This window comes from Fukomys damarensis, unplaced genomic scaffold (assembly GCF_012274545.1).
Source record: "Fukomys damarensis isolate Sample0158 unplaced genomic scaffold, DMR_v1.0_HiC HiC_scaffold_39, whole genome shotgun sequence".
Lineage (NCBI taxonomy): Eukaryota > Metazoa > Chordata > Mammalia > Rodentia > Bathyergidae > Fukomys > Fukomys damarensis.
The window spans coordinates 6,746,673-6,768,397 of NW_022900951.1; the positions used below are offsets into that span (position 1 = coordinate 6,746,673).

Consider the following 21,725-nt stretch of genomic DNA (forward strand, 5'->3'; position numbering starts at 1 on the left):
TTTTTTTTTTTTTTTTTTTTTTTTTTTGTACTGGGGATTGAACTAGGATCCTTGCCCTTGCAAGGCAGGCCACCGACAATAATTTACTTTAATGGTTCAGTTAAATGAATAGAGAGAAAAAGAGATGAGGCAGGTATAGCCAAATTGGAACAATTGGTGACTCTGGTGTCATTTTTGGATTCTTTTGCATAATGTTCTGTGTAATTCAAAATACTCATAATAAAATCTTAAAGAAATATAGGCTTTTAGATGGGGGCTTCTGATTGAGTAGGCCCGGGGTGAGGCTCAGGGGAGCATTTCAGGGGAGCATGTGCCCCTGGGCACATGGGCCTAAGACCTGCCGCCCTGCTGCCCCAGGGGTTCTTACCTTCCTGCTCTACTTCCACCCCTCAACCTTGTCAAAACAGAGCAGTATGAAATGGTGATGTGTACCTTCTCCCACAACTGATGGTGGTGGGCTGTGGAACAGCCCCTCTTCCACCTCTGCTGCTCCCTCCTTAGCAAACTACGGTGAGTTGGCTATGGGAAGCTCCTGTTATCGGTCCTTTGCTTAACCATGTTGTCAGCGGGAGGCCGGACAGAAACTCCTATGAGCAGGTATGTTTTTTATTTTCTTAATGAATTGTTTTTTGGTTGGAATGGTAGTACACGCACATGGTGAAAATTTCAACATTATGCAAAGGACTGTTTCCTCTTACTCCTGGCCTCTGACCCCTCTCTTTCCTAAGGCAACCACCAGTAACTTTCTTATACATAGTTTCAGAAAATGTCTGTATAAACCTACCATATAATGTATATATTACTTTCCTCTTTTTACTTTCCCCTTTTTCTTTCTAGGGTTATAATTTTCACTGAGTAAAATATATGGGTCTTACTTCAGCTGCTTTGGACAGGTCAAGACAGAATAGTACCAGTAGCCCAGAGGGTCCCATCCTGCCCCACAACCACCACTCTGCTTCCTGTAAGCCCAGCTTTTACCCATACATGAACTTCATGTAGAAGGAATTATACAATATGTCCACTTTATGTCTGGCTGCTTTCATTCCTTACGATTTTGAGATTCATCCATGTTGTTTGTGCAGCAGTAATTCACTCCACTTTCTTGTAAATAACACTTTTAGAGAGAAAATGGGAGAACTTGATATGTTCTTTTCTCTTACTACTATTGCACCAGCAGCACACTGTAAGTGTGCTCTGTGGTGTGGACAACATGGTAATTTATTTTATTAGTGCTCGATTGATGGACACATGCAATAGTCTTTTATAATCAGTGACATTGGTGTTATATGAATGCAAAAACTTGGGAAGAGGAAGAGATCCTCTGGAGTGAACAGAATTTAGATGTTGGAAGTGAGTTTCAAAGTGGAAACAGCCCTTATATTATACATATGAGGCAGAGAGGGCCAGAGAAGTCCAGTGCCCAAGGTCATGTGAGTGATCTGGACAGAGCTGTGGAACAACCAAGGGGTCTTGATGTGTAAAATGTTGTTTTTCCACTCTGCTCTCTTTTGGGACAGGAACCATGCTTGCCTTATTTCATCCTCTATGCACATTTTAGTGATCATTAAATATTGGTTGAATGGGAAAATAAACGATACATTAATGTCTGAGAAAAGGCCATCAATATTATACGGATTATAAAGGCATTTCCATAAGACCCAAGCCTCAATATTTACTCATTCATTTATTTATTCACTCACTTCTTTTTCATTTAGCAAATATTCCTTGGGTCCCTGCTATGTGTCTAGATCAGTTTCTCAACCTTGATACTATGGACCCTTGGGGTTGGCTGATTCTCTGGTGGGGACTGTCCTGTGCACTGTAGGGTGTTTAATAGCACCAATGGCCTCCACCTACATAGCAACCCCTCCAATTGTAAGAAAACAGAAGTGTCTCCAGTCATTGTCAAATGTCCCCTGGGCATAAACTGCCCCTAGTTGTGACAATGATAAGCCTAAGTGGTGGGATGGGAGGTGGATGGACAGGGCTCATGCCCTTGAAGAGCTGTTACTGGAGTTAAAGAAAGAGAAACTGTTTTATAGGTTATGCTATTGAGTGAAAGATGAGGAGGTAAAGGATGGGCAGCAGTTTTTGAGAGTAAGGTGCCTGACTCCTGCCTGAATTAAACCTGTTTTTTGTTTTTTCTGGAGACAAGGTTTTGCTATGCATACCAGGCTAGCCCTGAACTCAGTATCCTCCTGCCTCAGCTTCCTGAGTGCTGGGCTTAGAAATGGTGCATACCACTGAGCTCAGCTTGAACCTAAGTTTGGGGCCAGACTCTCCTAGATGAGGTGACTTTAACTCCTCCCGAAGCTATAAAGATGGTAATCCTGGATGGCTGGGGTCAGGCCCTGGGACCCATGCCTGGGATGACCTAGCTACTACAGCAACAGCAGAGAGGAGAAGGCAGCATGGTGGGCTGCATCTCAGATGCTGGGGTCAAATTGGGGCTCTGCTGACTGAGAGCAGAGCCCTGAGACCTAGTTTGCCTTTTCCCTGGGGCAGCTCTGTAGTACCCTGTAGCCTGTTGCATGTTACCTTGCTGATTCACCCCTCACAGTGGCCACTGCTACCTGTGTTAGTAACTTCTTCTTGGATCTCAGTTTCTTCCCTTCTGGGTTCATTTGGCCAAGTGTGACACTTATTTTTCCTCGTCCAGTGTAACCCTTGGAAGTGCTGGTTGGACTAAGGGGGCTTTGTGGCCAGGATACAGGAAGCCCAGCCGCAATGAGTTATTTTTCCTTTTAGCTTAGTCGTACCTTTCACTAGCACTCCTTCCCCCCAAACATGCAAAATGACTGAAATGTCAGTTATCACCACAGCCACAGGGGCTGTGTTTGCTTTAGCAACCAGCCTGAGGACACAGGAAGAGCGCATCAAAGCTGTGTTCCATGCCTCTTAGCACGTAGCCTTTACAAACTTGCTAGTCATGATTGTCTACTTCAGCGTTTTCATTTTTGAGAGAGTGTGCCACAGAAAATCGACTCTTCTTGTGGAGAATAAACTTGTAAAAAAAATGGCCACCAGAAGGCCAGTCTTTGTGGCCCAAGAAGAGGGAGAGATATGGGATGGTATTTCCCTCTAGAATGATCTTTGGCAGCATTCATGGGTTGAATTTTGTTCCCCTCCAAATTCTTGTGTTGAAATTGTAACCCTTAGTACTTCCAAAAGTGATACTGGAGTTAGGGATTTTTTTCTCAGAAGTAATCAAATTGGAATAAGGTCTTTAGGGTGGATTCTAATCCAGTATCACTAGTGTCCTTACACGAAGAGGATATTTGGACACAGACACACACAGAGGGATGACACAGGGAGAAGATGGTATCTGAAAGCCGAGGAAAGAGGAGGATTCTTCCATCAGACCCCGCAGAAGTAAACAACCCTGCGGCACCTGGATCTCCAATTTCTGGCCTCCAGAGCTGTAAGACGTTAAGTTTCTGTCATCTGAGCCACACAGTCTGTGATACTTCATTACCACAGCTTTAGAAAACAAACACAGCAGTGTTTTTTTGTGGGTGTATGGACCTTCGTTCACTTGGGATGTTAGAGGGTGAACCACTTGTCTTTGACAAGTTTGAAAGGAGTGTGGCCCACAGTGCCCTCTCAGTAGAAGCTGGGAGCTCTAGGGCTGTGAGGTGACTGAGGCCTGCCAGGCCAGTGTGGAACCTTACACCTGGGCTCAACCCAGCATCCCACTACTGTCTGTAAGATTTAACCTCTCCTCTGCCTCGATTTGCTCATCTGTGACTTGGGCCCAAGGGTGACTAGAGCCCAGTGAATACACATAAAGTGCTTAGAGCAGCGCCTGGCACACTGTGGGCCCTGTACTATTTGTTGTTATTATTATTGGAAGGAGTCTCTGGGGACATTGGAAATTGTTGGCTCTTGGCACTGGCAACACAGACCTCAGGGCACTGTGGGTCAGGGTGTGAGAACACTGCGTTGATTGTGTCAAACAAGGCCACATAAGGTTGGCCTCCCTCCCTTCTAGCAGGCAGGCTGGGTTTCTATATTGCTGTGTGGGCCCGGGGCTTCAGGAAGTCCACCCTGCCCACATTAGTTCACCAGTAGTAGAAGGGGTCCTGGGAGTACAGGGGACAGGGAGGAGGGCCTGGGAGGAAGAAGGAGGAGGAAAAAGGAAGTGACCTTCTCTGCATCTTCTCTGTACACTCTACATAAAGTTTTGGAGTAAGCTGAGCTTAAATCTCCCTGACTTTGTGCACATGTTTTATTCCCAGCCACCCCCTGTTTGAGACTGTCTTTGGTCCTGTGGCCATTAGCCCCTTGCTGGATGGTTCCCGTCACAGTCAATAACCTCAGTCTTCTCTCCAGGGAGCCCAGCTTGGGGTTTGGAGAGTTAGCTGGGAGGGGTGAATGAGTCACAGCCCCTCACCACCCTAAAGGTGCTGCACTTTTGAAACTAAGACTCAGTAATCTCAAATGAATTTGACATTGTTGGGGTTTCAGGTGAGGCAAAAAATCTGCAAGTGGTATGGGAGTGACCTCCAAGATTATGGTGAAATCCCACTTGGTGGCCTCATGGCCACTTGTAGTCCCCTCTGTCACTGAGTCACTTGGGCTGAGAGTACTTGGTCCAACCTCATAACTGTGCAGTCTGTAGCTTTCTCTGTATATAATGCATCTTTTTTCTCTCACTGCTTTTCAGATGTTCCCCCTCCTTTTTTTTTTACTAGTTTGAATGACTTGTTTTTTATATGCCTGGTGTTTTCTGTGTGTGTGTGTGTGTGCGCACATGCGCGTGTATGTGTGTATTGGGGGTTTCTTGAGCTTCTTGAACCGGTGAGATTATAGTTTAAATCTTTCTGTAGAAAAGACTTTCTATGGTGAATGTTCTCGTTAACTACTAAAAAGTTATTTCAAAGCAACTTCTTGAGAGAGTTTAAAGTGATTTTTCTTTCTAGCATTGGGGATAGAATCCAGGGCTTTGACAAATGTTCTGCCACTGAGCTACATCCTTGACCCCTTGAAGGCGTTTTTTAAACCAACTTCCCTCTGGCGCTCTCTACTGGCATGAGTCTGGCAAATGAGGGTTTGTCTGGTGGGCTGCTTAAGGAATTTTTGTATTATGGCACTTTCAGCCTCGATTACAGCTTCAGACTCCTTTGCTTGGGCCCCATCGACTCTGTCAAATCTCTGAGGTCAGCTGCCAGCCAAGATGCTCACCTGCTGCTCTTGGGAGGATGTCAGTTGTCAGACTTTGTCAGCCCAATATTGTGCATAGGTGAAATGAGTAAGAGAAAAATCAAGATGAATTAAAAATTAAAAGCAAAACCAGTAGGAAAAGGCAAGTTATACCCTTCTTATCTGCATTGTTACAAATTATAAAACCGGCAGATGATGGGACAAGCTTGAAAGTCACATTTTACATGTCCCATGACTGTAGTTGGATTTCTATAGTCATTTAGTGTTCTCTGTGTATTGATAAACTATTGATCATTCTTGTGTGGATTCTTGAGCACATCTATACAGAGATGTCCAAGCATTTAACTGCTTGATAGAGTTTTATAACTAAAAGTGGGTAGGGCTGGGGATTTAGCTCAGCGGTTTGGTGGCCTGCCGTGAAAGCGCAAAGACCCGAGTTCAATCCCTGGTACCAAACAAACAAACAAACAAAAAAACTAAAGGTGTAGCATCAATATCACCCTTGGTGTGGTTGGCTAAGCTTTGTAGGCTAAGCTTTGACAGGTTTCTGCAGATCCTTCCTTAAAGGTCTGGACAGTAAGTAGAGATAGTAAAAGACCTCAGCTCTTAAGGAGCTCACAGCCAAATAAGAGAGTAAGCCACTTTGTACATAGTTATTGCAGTAAGATGCAGGCTATGGATAAGATTGACATGACAAATACTAGTTACTAAAACACAATGGTAAGGATGCAGGGAAAGAAATAAGAGGAGGAAGTAGGAAGAGAATAAAAGGTTATACGAGGCTGCTGCTTGTCCAAGTGTGGTCCACCAAGCAGCAGGTGGAGGATGGTGGTTGGCAGGTGGCAGCCTTAGAGCTCTATGTTGTCCCTGCTTTCCTGGCAGAGCTGATGCACTGTCAGGCTTGAAATCACCGACTAGGCTGTGATCAGCCACCAGTGTCTTCTGGAAAGCTTATGACAGGCCATTTTGGTGCTTAGGTTGTCTGTCCTTCAAGTGCCAGAGGCCTTAGCACAGCTTGGATGCTCTTATTGGGGGGACTGATGATCCATTGCTAGCAATGGAGTGTATTGGGGGATTTTGGGGAATTCTTATATGGAGGGGGAACTTTTTGCTTTGCCCATTAGTACAACTTATTTTTTTTTCTTTTATAGAATATGCTTTTGGTATCATTTGTGATAACTCTTTGCCTAGCCCTTGGTCATGAAAAATTTGCCCATTTGGATCATGAGAAATCACTCCTGTGGCTTTTGCTTAGGCAAAGTTATAACTGATTGAAGGAACATCTGATGTCATGTGATGCTGTCTGCTCTGGGTTCTCTTAAAAGGGAACCTGAGGCATAATTTCCACCGTGAGCAGTTTGGAGGGAGGTGCAAGGACTCCTGGGAGTAGAGTGGAAAGGAGAAAGCAGGCAAGGAGGGCCAGCTCTCAGTGCGGCTCACACGTGGTGGGTGAGTGAAGTTTAACTTTGCACTGTGCAAATTCTAGCAAATGGTGCTTCCCAAGTCACAGGCCCCCAAGCTCACCTCTGGCTTTGGTGTTTTCCCAGTAAAGAGTAAAGGTACACAAGGCAAAGTCCACAGGAAACTGGGCACATGCTTCCAAGAGTCCTCTCCCTGGGGTCACACAGGACACCCTTTGTTCCTCCCAGGAAGGGTTGAAATGTGACTATCAGGAGAGCTAGTTAGAGACTCAGCACCCATGGTTCTTTTTTTGGCCATATAGGGACTATCTGTCTATCATATATCCAAATTTCAGATTCATAGGAGGAAAGCAGGTACTCTGCATAAGTCACAATATTTGTAAAGTTTAGGCAGAGTGTGCTATTCTTACTGGCTCCGAGCATGGCAGGGACCCTCCCCAAACCTAAGTTCCTGGAATCTAGCCAGGAGCTGACATGTAAGTCATTGATTAATAACTTTTCCCAATGGCACATGTCAGGTGTACCACGCGAGCTAAGCCACCTTCTGTGGGTCCCAAAACAATGATGTCAGGCACAGAGACACTGTTGGGAAGCAGCTGGAGCTTACCAGACGGTTTTGAGCAAAATGAGTGGGGCACTGGCAGCATCATATGAAGTCCTTATTCTAGAAAGTGGGTAGGGGCAACAAAGCCATGTGTACAGGGCAGTTCATATGTATGTGATCATGTGGTGGTGTTACAACTGTGGGTGGGGAGGTCAAGGTTAAGGCTTCCTTCTGACTTCCTTGGGATGTGGCAGATGTGACTGGTATGGAGCATTGCTGAGCCTGGGGGTACAGTGAGAGCCATAGGTACAGACTGCTTTTTGATGTCTGCCCACTGTGGGGAGATGGAAAGATGGTGTTTGTGTGCGTGTGCATGTGCGTGTGTGTTTGTGTGTGTGTGTGCAAAGAACCCAGGGCCTTCACACTGAGCTACATCCCCAGCCCTTTTTAAATTTTTTTAAATTTTATTTTGAGACAAGGTCTCTTAAACCCAGTTACCAAGTTGCCCAGACTGGGCTCAAGTTTGTATATATGCTGCCGAAGTGAGTATGTGCGCTCAAATTTCTCATCCTATCTCAGTGTCCAAGAGTGCTGGGATTGCAGCCGTGATCCATTTGTTATATTTTAAAATTTCCATTTTTAATGGAAACGAGGACCTCATTGACTCTCACTGCTTCAATTCTGATCAGTGTGAACAGGCAGGCAAAGAAATATTTGCCATGACCTCAAACGTTTTTTGAAAAAAAAATTTTTTTTTGGTCTCCATCTAAATAAGCAGGTTAAGAGAACAGAGCACTGTTGTATAATTGGCAGATAGCCACTAGTTTGTAGTGGATTGAAGTGCTTAAGCCTGTCGCATTGTGTGCACAGAGACTCAGGGTCTGAGTCAAAGCAGCCTGGGGAGTCCTCTTTCCATGTAAACTCTGGTTCACTGCTGTTGTCTAGGAACAGTGCAAAACGTGGAGCAGGGCACTGGCTGGACTGGCTCTTGGTAGCTGGGCAGAGCTTATGACACATCCATATGGGAATGCAGAGCCCAGGCACTTCTGAACTCCCACCCCATGGCCCTCTTTTAGCCCTTTTTGTCAGCCCTTCGACCTCTTCCTGGACCAGCGTACATGCTGTTATGTAGCTTAATGAATTGTTGAATAGACATGTGTGCCACCACCCTACTGCCCAGATCAAGAACAGAAAGTTGCCATGTCTGGCATCCTCTATCCCCATCTGTCACATGCCCCTATTTCTCTCCTGACTTCTGTTATGTTTGTGTTTCTGCTTTTCTGTCAGTTCACTGCATGGTTTTACGTTCTTGATACTCATTTTTTCCTTTTCCCTGCTTTTGAACATTACATAAGTGCTTCACACAGTGTGTGTTCTGATGGGTCTGGATTCCTTTGCTCAGTAGTCTCTGTTTAAAAGTCATCCATTGCTAGCATCTTTTGGGATGCATTTGAGTGAGAGAGTAGACAAAAGAGAAGCCAGTGAAGGTGACAGAGAAACTGCCATGGGCTGGAGTGGGACTTAGTCTGGCCATGGTTCCCTGGGGCAGAGCTGGAGCAGTGGGCTATGCAGGTATGTAGTTCTAGTGACCTGAGATAGCTACAGCTGAAGGTCAAAAGGCCAAGGGAAGGGCCACAAGTAGGCAGAAGAGGGTAGGGAGGAGGAGTTTCAAGTTGGAACAACATGATGAAAAGCCCAGGCAGTCCTTGTGTGGCCTTGATGGACCAGGAGGAGCTGAACCAGTGCAGGTGGCCACATGATACAGTGACACTCTGAGACCAGAGACAACCTGGTGGCCTTTACAGGAGCTGCCAGCACCACAAAACTGGCAGCCAGCAAACACCTATCCCTGAGCTCAGACCCTTATGTAACCTATATAGGGTGCAAGAAAATGATCTTTTAAAGGTTGCTTGTGATTAGTCAGTGGACCCTCTGGAATATCTGTAAGAAAAGTTTTTTGCATATTTATGTTTAGATGCTCTCAGACCAAGACCTGTCTCTGAGCATGATGTACTCAGGTCCTCTTCTCCAGCTGTGTGGTGTAGCCTCTAGTTACAGTGCCCATGAATACCTTGTCAGAACTTTGGTGGGATCAGGTTTTTATTCATAAGCCAAGAAATGTGGAATCTGGAAGCCTTATGAGATCAAATTATTTGGTGAGTCTTTCTGATTGTAGAATCTCATAGAAACTTCAGTGTGTGTGTGTGTGTGTGTGTGTGTGTGTGTGTGTGTTGGGCACTGCTTTTCATTTTTTCAAGGTTGAAATGTTGCTAGTGATGTCCATTGCTCTCCTGGGACTTCATTGCCTCTCTTAAATAATCCTGAGAGGAATGACCACTGCTATTTACCTTTGTACTTGTCCCACTGAATCACAGTGGTTTATGGCCGATTCTGTAGGTAAGTGAGGGGTATAAGTGTTCAAGTGGTCCTGGTGCCTCTGAGAAGGGCTTGGCAGGTAGCAAATGCTCCATAAATGTTTGTGGTGTAAAGCAGGGGCAAGCAACTGGTGGCCTGCACATGAAATCCAGTCTATTACTTGTTTTGGTAAGTTTTATGGGCACACGGCCACACTTTTCATTTACATATTTCCAGCAGCTGTTTTGAGCTATAAGGGTAGAATGCAGTAATTTCCACCAGGATTATTTGGTCCACAAAGCTTAAAGTATTTCCCCTTTCTAAGTCCTGGTCATTTTAGTTAGTATGATGGGAAGGAGAAAGGTGGCCAGTTTGCCCAAAGGCTTGTGAGGCCCAGAGGAGATTCTAGTAGCATTTTCTCCCATGTCTACACTGGCTGAGGATGCAGCTGGTACATAGCCTGTGACAGCCAGCCTTCCTTGCCGATGGGAAACTTATTCTCTGTGAATTATGCCTTTCTATTCTGTCTCTCTAAGTCATCTTGGGCTTAGTTAAGTTGGCAAATAATAAGGCATGGTGAGATTTGGGAGAGGAATACTGGCATGAAATTTGTCAGGTTCCGGCGGCACTTGACCACTGCTGGGCACAGAAAGGAGAGGACAGGTGGAAGGTCACAGCATTTTGTGAGTGTTGTTAAAAATGGTAGCAGCACACTGTGCAATGGCTCCAGAAAGGAAACTACCCAAATGCTCATCCACAGGAGAGCAGAGAAGCATGTTAAGCACATTATTCCCACCATCAACATGGAACAGAGGACTTGGCAAAGCGCATTGTCCCAGGGGCCAACTTCAGCTTACCTCCTGCTTTTATATTGCTCATGAGCTAAGAATGCTCTGTACATTTTTATATGGCTGAAAAAGCCCCAAAGAAGAAAAGCCATATTCAAATTTCAGTGTCCATAAATGCAGTTTTTATTGAAACAGGGTCCCAGTCATTAATTCATATATGGTCTCTGGCCGTTCTCAAATGACAATGCAGAGTAGAGTGAGTAGTCCCAATAGAGACCATATAGCCCACAGAGCATCAAATCTTTACTTCCTGGCCCTCAACAGAGTTTGCTGGCCCTATTGTAAGGCAAAGGGTATGAATGAATAGTAGTTATGCTCAACAGGACAGACCTTATGACCTAAGAGAGAACACAAGAAGCCAGACACAAGATCTCATTCATATAAAGCTCAGAAACAAGCAACAGTAGTCTATGGTGTGACAGTCAGGATGGTGTTTACCATTAGCATCAGGGTGAAGGCTGGGAAGTCCATAGGGAGGCTACTGGAAGCTGGTCACTTTGTCTTCCTTGACCTAGAAAATAAGTGATTTCAATCTGGAAGCTGCTTAGACAGCTGAATATAGAGTTTCCTTCTGACCCAGGTTCCACTCCTGAGCATATACTCAAGAATGATGAAAATATATATCCACACAAAGGCTTCTACAAATGTTCTTAATGGGATTATTCATAACAGCCCCAAACACACCCAAACAAAATGGGATAAAGTCACACAATGGAATATTATTCAGCAATCAAAAGGAATGAAGCACTGACACATGCTACAACATGAATGAATCTCAAAACCGTGATGTTAAGAGAAAGAAGCCAGGCACAAAAGGCCACAAATGACATGATTCCCTTTATGGGAATTGTCTGGAACAGGCAAAACCATGAACAGAAAATAGATTAGTGGTTATCTGGGGACTGGAGAGGGAAGTACAGAGTTACATTTAGGGGTATTAAAAATGTTCTGGAATTGGGTAATGATGATAATTGTACAAGTTTGTGAATATTTCCAAACCACTAAATTGTATACTTTGAAAAGGTACAATATGTGAATTATATCTTTACAACAAAATGCTTAAGCCAAGCATAGTGGTGCTTGGGAGACTGGGCAGGAGCCTCACAAGTTGGCCAGCCTGGTCAACTTAGTGAGACCCTGTCTCAAAGTAAGATATAAAGGGCTGGGGATGCAGCTCAGTGGTAGAACATTTGCAAAGCATGCACAAGGCTCTGGGTTAGATTCCCCAGTACTGGGAAAGAAATAAGAAAAGAGAAGAAAACAATTAGGAAAAAGTCCCAAGGCAGTGGCCACCTTGTCCACACTTGCTGCTGCTCTTTCAACTATAGATAACTCAAAGGCTGACAGACCTGGCTCTTATACCAGGTATCCAAGACCTGTCCACTGTCATTTGAGTAGCACAGAGAAGTTTATAGAATTCAGCTAGATTGGGCATATTAGATTTGCTATTTTTGTTTACTAAAACTGCATTTCTCAGAAAACAGGGCAAAAGGACAGATCATAGATATCTCTCTTCCTGGACCTTCCCTGTCGTCACGCCCGACTCCACTCCCATTTCCTTGCTGTTTTCCTCTGGTCTGGTGGGAGAGCAATGGGAATCTCTGTAGTAGGTATTGCTGCATATTGCCATTGTCTAGCAAGGACAGTTGGTTCCTTGCAATTCACTGCAAGACTCCATTATAGCTGGCCATTGGGAGGCTGAGGATGGAGATGCTGAGTTTGAGCCCAGCCTGAGCTACATAGAGAGTTCAAGGCCAGTCTGGACTACTTGGCTGTCTCAGAAAAAAAGACTCCATCACTTACCTGTAGGTATCTTTCCTTATATATTTATCAATTTATTTGGGGTAACACTTTTTGGTCTCCACTTCTAGGTATTAAGGGCAATAATGGTCACAGATACATTGATTGCTTTTGATTATCCAGTGTTTTTATTTTGCTGATACTGAACAGTATATAACTTATTATTTTCTGCTCTGTAATGATGGGGAAAACAGCTGGCAGTGAAGATAGCCCTGAAATTTCTGGAAAGTCCCACATGCCTGAATATTATCTGTGGTAGACATAAATAGTTTTGATAAGTGAAAAAAAGGGTCGCTTGCCCCCAAGATGGTGGAAGGAGCAGGTGCTTACTAACTTTTGGACTCCGGCATGTGCTGGGGAAGGTGTGGGAGAGCTATGGAGACACAGCCCATTCCAGAGTCCGGGCTTGGGAGTGGAGGGTGATGAAGGTCAGAGAGGGGCAATGGAGGTCAAAAAGCCTAACAGGATTCATCCAAATCTCTCATTTAGTGTTTTTGTCACTTTGCATAGTAGTATTTCAGATTAAAAAAAAAACAACAACAAACCAGTCTCTAATCAATGTGCATGGTTTAAGGAATTTTTAAAGAAAAGATGTTGAAAATGTCATGGATAGAGTCATGCTTTAATGGCTTCTTTTATTCTTGGTAGAGACACCCACAGAAGGTCCCCGAAAAGCTCAGTGGGATGACCTCAATCTCCCCGAATAGAAGTGGAGTCCATCGGGTGCTCCCTGTCAGCTTCAGACTTCAGATGGCGATGGATAAAATATAGATAGGATGCAACCTGCAGGGTGGTAAAAAACATTTTCATCAAACACCTATAAATTTTTTTTAACCAACACTTGTGAAGCATAATCACTTGCCAGGTGCAAAGTGCTTTACAAGTGTCACTTCATTCAGTCTTTGTAACAATATCCTGAGGCACATGCTGTTATGATCCCCACTTTATAGTTGGGTTACTGAGGCACAATAAGGTTCCACAACTTGCCCAAGGTCACAAAGCCAGGAAGTGGCATAGCTGAGATTTGAACCCAGGCAGGCAGTGCTGTTCTAGCACCTGTGTTTATAGCCACTGTGCAGTATTGCCTCTCATAATAAATACCCAAAGAACAGAAGGAAAGAGCACAATATTAAGGAGCTAGTCATATCACTGCTTGTTTAAAAATATATCTTTGAAAAAGTGATTCACTACCTAGGATATAATGGCAGACAATCATTATTTTCTTCTAGATACTTTTCCATATTTGTCTAGATGTTTTGTGAGTTGAATTCTCGGTTAAGTTGTTCGCAGTAGTATTTCTGGTTTCTGGATTTTCTTCTAGAGCTCTGCTATACCCATCCAGAGGTGGAATCTACTTTCTCTCCACCTGGACTTGGATGGGCTTTTGTGCCTGCCTCAATGGATGGCATGTAGCAAAAGGTGACTGCCGAATGTCTGAGGTGATGTGGTTTCTGTCTGGTCTGTCTGCACGCAGCTTCCAAGTAAGAAGCTCTGCTACCCAAGGCTGCCATGCTTAGAGAGGCCACATGGGGGTGCCACATGGAGAAAGAGGCCTGAGAAACTCAGCTGTTCTAGTACCCAGTTAGTTGTTGATTCACCCAGTCCAGGCGCAGGTGTATGAGTGAAGAAGCCTTCAGATGATTCTAGCCTCTGTCTGACCACAGCCTTGTGAGAGACCCTCAGTGAGAAGGATGTCACTGATCTGAGTCCAACCCTAGGACCAGGAGACAAAAACCTAAGATAATTGTTCCTGTCCACACCACTGTGTTTCGGGATCTGCAATAGAGAGCTGCTTCCACTCTTTATTTTATAGCCACAGTCAACAGTGATATGCACAGTGGTCTTGGAAGGCAAAAGGGAAGAGGCGCTGTGAGAAACATGAAGTGCTGCTGACGTGGAAGGTGCTCTTAGCACCTCTCCTATCATCACTTCCTTGAGTTAAGACCTGTGAAGGGTCAAATAATAAGCATTTTAGACTTTCTGGGACATACAGTTGGTTGTAAATCCTTGTCTCTGCTTTTGTAACATGAAAGCAGCCATAGACAACATGTAAACAAGCGGGTATGTCAATAAAATTTTATTTATAAAACCAGGCAGCCTGATTTGGCCCATGGGCAACAGTTTACTGAGCCCTGACCTAATGATCCAGGCTCAGTGGAAATCACAGACTCAGCTGTAGGTTGCTGTTCTTCCTTGAAACCATGGCCTCAAGAAGGGCTCCTGCTGGGGAGAAGAAATAAAAGCAGTTGAGAGGCTGTTTGGATCGCAAATAAAAGGAGCCCCCTTTTCAGATGCAGATGACAGAGTGTGTCCACTTGTGGTGATCCTTGAGCTGACGGAGGCTAAGTTTATATCTCAGCAATTCCTTGGGAATAACCCCATTGCCCACTTGCTGTCTAGATTCCAGTTCCTCCTCCATTTGCATCTCCTCACTGGGTCCCACACAGCATCCTTTCTGCTTTTCCCACTTCTTGCAGTTTTCCTCTCCCTTCCTAAGTCTTCTCCTCTTTTCTTAATCCCTACCTCAGAAGGGACACCACCACTTCCTTTGGGGTGCCCAGGAAGCACCAGAGACTCTGTAGATTGTTTGTTGTTTATTTTCTTCTACCATCTAAGTACCTAAGGGTCCTGCCCTTGACATGCTCTGTCAAAGTTTAAAGATACATTGTTCCCCAGAGGAACTTTCTATTGCAAGCATTATTACCTGGAGGAGTTACTTAACTACAGATTTGGTTACATTTCAGGTCAAATCAAATCATTTTTAATAGACTTTCAAAGTTCCTGCAGTTCTATCTCTAATGAGGGCCAGCTCACCATCTTATTTTTCCCATCAGAGATATTCAGTTTTCTTTACCACATACAATAAGAGATTATGGCCATCATGTTTTTGTAGAATGAGAATGAAATCTCTGCTTTCTAATTTTATTCCTTCCCTTATATTATTGTTTTTGTTATTGGTTGCTACTGACTTATGCAACATAATTCTTCCCTGGGTACTCATCAGCGGGTATGGTTTTTGATTTGGCACAGTTCAAACCTCGGGTTTTGAGAGTTTTTAAAGTAACCAAGTTGCACACATGGTCAATAAATCAGTCATTGTGGCCACTTTACTGCTTGTAAGGTGATTACTCTACTTTGCTCATAGTGACTTTTCAATTTGATTAAAATTCAGTTTCATCAAATCGTGGTTGAGTCCTCCAAATATATAAATATATAAAGCAATGGGAGAACTCTGCACTGAAACATTTTTATAACCACTTTCAACTTTTTAACCACCCATTCCAGCACTTTTGTGGTCCTCATCCTATAATTCAAATTTCCGTACTCTTTGCTAAAGTGATTTTTATTTAGTGCATATTCCAACCTCTCTTCTCTGTAAAAGTGTATTATTTTTTCTGCCAACTGAGTGAGCTTTGGTCTTGCTGCAAAGCATTTTCTGCGTCTCAAATGGGCTCCTGTGTGGTTTGAGATCAGGCTCTGATGGTGGTAGAATGGAGAAGATGCACTGATTCATTTATGATTATTTTCCAGGCAATAGGAACCTGAAGAGCAGGAATGGAATTGTTATCATAGACAAGAAAGTACGTCACATTCAACTTTGCTACTGCCTTGGCAACAGGAGCCCTTTTCACTGTATTTTAAGAGAAATTAAAAATAAGCCTCTGCACCTAGAGTTTGGTGCCACTAGCTTTATGTGGCTCTTGCTTGGCTCGTGGCAGGTTGTCCTGCCTCCCTTGATCCTCCACAGGGTGGTGCCCCCTGGTGCAGAGAGCTGCTATCTACAGATTGCTTTGGTTCCTACCAGTGAATTAAAGTCCCGCCAGCATTTCATTCTGTTACTGTATGTGTTGGAATGTCCGTGATGATAACCACACAGGCTGCCTGTCGCATAGCGGTTCACTTTGTCTCCCAGGGAAATCAATTATCAGTTTGCTTTGAATTATTTGCTCCTCCAGCCCTCTCCTTTTCATGCCTTCCTTTTTCAGAAGCTGAGATTTTTCAGAAATGCGTAGTTGATCTTCACTTATGGGCTCTGTATTTGAAAATTAGTTGTTTTGCTCAAACTCATTTTGTAACCCCTTATGTTAGCATTATGGTTTACATTTGGATGTCCCCAAGCCTTGTGCATGAAGAGATGGAACTTTGGGGAAGTGAATGCATTATGAGGGTGCTATATTCATCTACAAATTAATCCACGGAAGAGTTTATAGCTGTTTGGTTGGAAGAGGTGGGTAATTGGGAACATAACCTGGAAGGGTGTATTTCCATTCCTGGCTTCTCACTTGCTGTGTGCTTCCAGTCCTCCATGATGTGAGCAGCTTTTCCTCTGCCGTGTCCCTCTGCCGTGCCCCTCTGCCGTGCCCCTCTGCCGTGCCCCTCTGCCATATTGTCCTGCCTTGTAACAAGCTGACTATGGACTGAAACATGAGCTAAAGTAAAGTTCTCCTCCCTTAAATTACACACGCTGGGTATTTTGTCCCAGCAACGAGGAAAGTGATTAAGATGTGTTAGTCAGCTTTCTATCACAGTAATGAAACACCTCATGCAATAAATTTACAAAGAAAAAGGCTTTATTTTGGCTCACAGTCTTGAAGGTTCAGTCCGTGATCACTTGGCCCCTTTGCTCTGAGCCTGTGGTAAGGCAGCTTGTCATGGCAGGAACACATGGGGGGACAAAGCCATTCCCTTCATGGTGGGGACACAAAAGAAGAAGAGGGTGGAGCTCCACAATCACCTCTAAGGGCATGCCCCCAATAACATAAGGACCTCCCATTAGGCTTCACTTCCCAACAATGCCACCATAGGTCTTTAGGAGACATTCCAGATCCAGATTCTAGCTCCAGAATCAGTATTCACAGTGCTTTCAAGGCCATTCCCAAACATGCTTGTGCAGTGTGACAAAAAGTTTGAGTTGCCAGAAGCACCTGCTAGCAACTGAGGTTGCAGAAGGTGACATGCTGCCTTTGTTTCCACCATCAGTACTGTGAACAAGTGTCTCTTTTTTGGTTTATTTGGTGCCACACTTTTTTTTCATTTTTGTGCTTTTGTGTTGGTAATTTTGCATTTAAAGTGGCCCTGAATATCCAGGGATTTAGCTCAGTGGTTCCGCTGCCTGCCTCACAAGCACAAGTACCCAAGTTCGATCCCTGGCACCAAAAAGAAAGAAAGAAAGAAAGAAAGAAAGAAAGAAAGAAAGAAAGAAAGAAAGAAAAGAGGGCCCTGAAATACGGTGCTGGCTAGTGTTCCAAAGTGTGAGAAGAATTCTTTTGTTCACTATGCTTCTAAAATATGTACATCAACCTAACATGTTCTGTTGCTGTTTACTAAATTCTTCTAATAAAATTTGTTTTGTCATTTTGTATTGTTACAGGATCTCGCAGTATAGTCCAGGCTGGCAGCAAACTCTAGATACTCTCCCTCCAGTCTCCTAAATGCTGGTATTATAATATGCACCACCACACTCAGCCTCCTAACTAATCTTACAATAACCACTAGAGGGCATTGGATTCAGACCAGTTAGCCTCACATTCTGATTTTATCACATCCTTTCATGTCATGAAAAAGGCCCCAATTTTTCAATATCATAGAAATGACTATTGAATTTACATCTGCATCCTGATCTCTCACCTAAACACTAAACATTCAATTGTTTAGTTGACTTCTTTTTTCTAGGCCATTTAATAGCTATATCAAATTTACCTAGGCTGTTTACTTTTACATGTATCCCACTTGGCCTATGATGTGCCTTGTGGAGAAAATACAAGTGTGAGAGAAACTTTGTTTATGGATGAGTCATAGTGTCATTGACTAGGAGTTCAATGTTAACAAACCAGCAGTATATGCTAAATAATGTGTCTTTGAAAAGAAGCACGCATAAAACAAGGTTATGTATTAATCAGCTGACAAAATTGTTGTGACCAAAAGTTCACATGAATTCAAACCTAAGTACTTTTAGGATCAGTGGTTCAGTATTTTCTTTCTTCTTTTTTGTGGTGTAGGTATTGAACCCAGTGCCTTGTGCATGCTAGGCAGACACTATCACTGAATCACATCCTGAACACTTTGTGTTTTTTTTCCTCATTGAGTTTATTGGTACATTTTAGGTATACAGTACAGTTACATTCATCATTGGGATCTTCTACCTTTACATGACAGGTCTTGGTTCTCCCTTTCCCCATTCCCTTGCCCTCCTTTCACCTACTCCACCCTTCCCTATTTACAAACTTTGTTTCCATATTTTCATTTTCTCATATTTTTTCTTTTCCCTTATTACCTTTACCCTCCCCTTCCCACTTTCCCTACACCTTTAGCCCTTTTCTTCCTATTTCACTTTGTCAGTTATCTCATTAGGATCTTACGTACTATTGTAGTTTATTCACAGCAGAGAAACGATTCGGTATTTACACGTGTGTGACTTATTTATTTCACTTAAGCGTATATCCTCAATATGTATCCATTTTCCTATGAATGAATCTAATTTCTTATTCTTATGGCTGAGTAGTATTGCATTTTATAGAAAAACCACATCTTCATCCAGTCTCCAACTGATGGGCAAATGGGCTGTTTCCAAGTTTTAGCTATTACAAACTGTGCCGCTATAAACATAGGTGCGCATACATCACTGTGATATGATTCTTTTAGTTCTTTTGGGAATATACCCAGCAGAGGGATGGCTGGGTCAAATGGAACCTCTCGTCCCAGCCCCAACACTGTGTGTGTTTTGAGAAAGAGACTCACTAGGTTGCTCAGGCTGATCTCACACTTGCAATTCTCCTGCTTCAGCCTCCTGAGTAGCTGGGATTATACCAGCATTTTCTGATTCAGTGTTTGGGGTGACTTTATAAACTATAACTATGAGCCACTGGGCATGGTGGCACAGTCCTATAATCCTACCATTGGAGGAGGCTGAGGCAGGAAAATCAGAAGTTCTAACCTAACCTATGTAGTTTAGCAGGTTAGGGAGATCCTGTCTCAAAGACGTGGTGGTGGTGGTGGTGGTGGGGTCTGGGAATGTAGCTCAGTGTTATAGCCTTAGGTTCGATCCCTAGTACTGCAAAATAGAGACCTGACTAATGAATTATGAAAGCTTGCTGTGTATGTGTTACATTATAACAGATATGCCTATGCTGAAATAACTTTCCTTATATGAGAAAACAGAACCTATGAATTATTCCCTACTTCGGTATTAAACGCTGGTTTTCTCCTGCAGGTGTAAGTAGCATGGTCAGTCCGGGAGTGATGAGCATCTCCGGAAACCTGATGGATTTCCTTGACGAGCCATTCCCTGATGTGGGGACCTACGAGGACTTCCACACCATTGACTGGCTGAGGGAAAAGTCACGGGACACTGACAGACACAGAAAGGTGGGTGGTGCCCGAAGACCATGCTGAAGGGGCTGTCTGCAATGGCTGCACCATGAAGCGGAGGCTCCTGTGCCATGCAGTAGTTAATGTTCAGAAGAGAAAGGTGGGAGAGGCAGACACAGGGACAGAGAATCATGATCACAGGTGCTCTGGGCGTGAGGCTCTGTTGTACTGAGGAAATGTAGTATGGAGGCAATGGGGGGCCCTGGAACCAGGTAAATCTAGGGCATATCCTGCTCCTGACACATTCAGGCTAAGCATCTTTGGGGCTGCCATTTCCAGGGCTCTGTTTTCTCTTCCATGAAGATGGAGTTAATGATACTTAATTAGACTGAATGAGATTGTGTGTGTGTGTGTGTGTGTGTGTGTGTGTGTGTGTGTGTGTGTGTGAAGGCACATTTTCACGTGCCTGGCATCTAGTTGGCATAGCGGATGGACCACAATAAAGGTAAGAGTCGCTGCCATGGGATTATTCAGGAGGGATGGCTAAGGAAAGGCTTCTCATTTCAGTTGGGGTTTTAAGGATGACTAAGAGTTTGCTAAGCAGAGAGAGGAGGAAAGAATTGTAAACATCAGGAGTGGCCTTTGCTTTTTTAAGCGACATGAAAGAACATGGTACATGTGGGCAATTCAGAAAGCTCCTAGGGTGTGCAGGTGGACTCATGAAAGGAAGGTACAAGGATGAGTTTGGAAATGTAGGCAGTGGAGCCGTATTGGTAATGACCAAGTAGGCTACAGAGAGAAGTGCATTTTGTGTTGAAGGCCACAGAATTGGATAAAGATGAAGGAAGAGGAAGCTCAAAAGTTAGCTCAGGAAAAGCAAGAAGGGCTGACTGAAGGTAACGAAGTACAGATGGAGAGGAAAGACAGAGTGAAGCACTATTCTTCAGCTCCATTGACAGGCTTTAAAGGAGGGTTGGAGGGCAGGGATGGAGTGGCGTCAAGAAACACCAGGTTGTGGCTAGGCGGCTAGGCGAGTGCAATGCCTTTGCTGCTGAGAGCCAGGAGAAGAGCAGCAGCGGGTAGCAGAGGGAGGCCATTGCATACTGTTTCTCATACTTGGAGTTTGAGCTGCCTGCCTGGCCTGCAGCTGGGGCTGGGGCTGGGGCTCGGTGGGCAGAGAGAACTCAGCAGTTCAAGAATGAGATTAAGGTCACGATGGAGAGCGAGGGGCCCCTGGCACACAAGTGGGTGTTGAAGCTTTAGAAACGGTCAAGGTGGCCTGGGTAGAAGGATCAGGCAGTCAGGACAGTGGGGTGGGGTACGTGGGGGGCTATAGCCAGGCACTCAGAGGAAGCTGTTCAGAGTGGAAGAGGGAACCTGCCAAGTGTGGTCCCCCAGTGAGAGAGTGCTGAGGAGGGGGCTGCTCACAAGGTCTCCCTCCAGGAGAGGCAGAGTAGGAGGGTGCCAAACACGTGGGGGATGCCAGTGACCTGTGGGGGAGCTGCTTCAGAGGAGGATGAGAAATGTTGCAGAGTGCCACCGTCACGTCATTTCATGAAGATTGGCATGAAAGAAGGAACAGAGATTCATAGGGAGCAAGGATTGGTCAAGATGATGCGGTCTCTTGGCTCCTCCTCCTCAGGGACAAGGCAGCCAGGAAAGCCTCCACTCTACAGCAGGGATCAGCAGACTAAGGCTCTCAGGCCAAAGCCAGCTGGCACCTTGTTTGGTAAATAAAGTCACTGGAACTCAGGCATGCCTATTCTTTTACATATTTTAATGGCTTCGTTTGTGCTACTGGGGCAGTGTTGAGTAGATGGAATAGAGACCATTTGACTCACACAGCTCAAAATCTTCACTCTCTGGCTCTTTATGGAAAGTGTTTGCTGAACACCTCTCTAAAGGGTAGTGAGGGGAATGATGATCTCAGCATGAAGTATTCTGTCAACACTGGGAGGAAAAGGGGTGTTCTTACCAGGTGTGCAGATACATCTGTTTGCTGTGGTAAACATGAGCTATGCTAGCTGATTCAAAGTTCTTGTTTGTTAAAATTAACCTTGAAAACAAAAGTACCAAATAAAATTTATTGAATAGGTGTTTGTTGGTTTGTTTATTTGAGACAGTATTTTGCTATGTAGTCCAGGCTGGCCATGAAGTCACTGTGTATCCTAGGCTGGTTTCAAACTCAGGGCAGTCCAGCTTCAGTCTTCTGAATGCTGGGATTATAGGCATGTGCCACCACTTAAATATGCTTTTTTTCTGTTTTTTTTTTTTTTTTTTTTTTTT

General features: G+C 44.2%; 1 protein-coding gene across 8 annotated transcripts in view; it reads left to right on the plus strand.

Annotated features, from left to right (window-relative positions):
* Nucleotides 1-21,725, plus strand: part of Clcn4 (chloride voltage-gated channel 4) — a 90,227-nt gene that overhangs the window by 3,524 nt on the left and 64,978 nt on the right. For all 8 annotated transcript variants that reach the window (XR_778339.3, XR_778335.2, XR_778340.3 and 5 more), the window contains exon 2: nt 19,342-19,496. Coding sequence is in view for 2 of the 8 variants with exons in the window: in XM_033760081.1 (XP_033615972.1) it covers nt 19,353-19,496 (144 nt within the window). In the remaining 6 variants the exon portion in view is untranslated. The remainder of the gene's footprint in view (nt 1-19,341; nt 19,497-21,725) is intronic.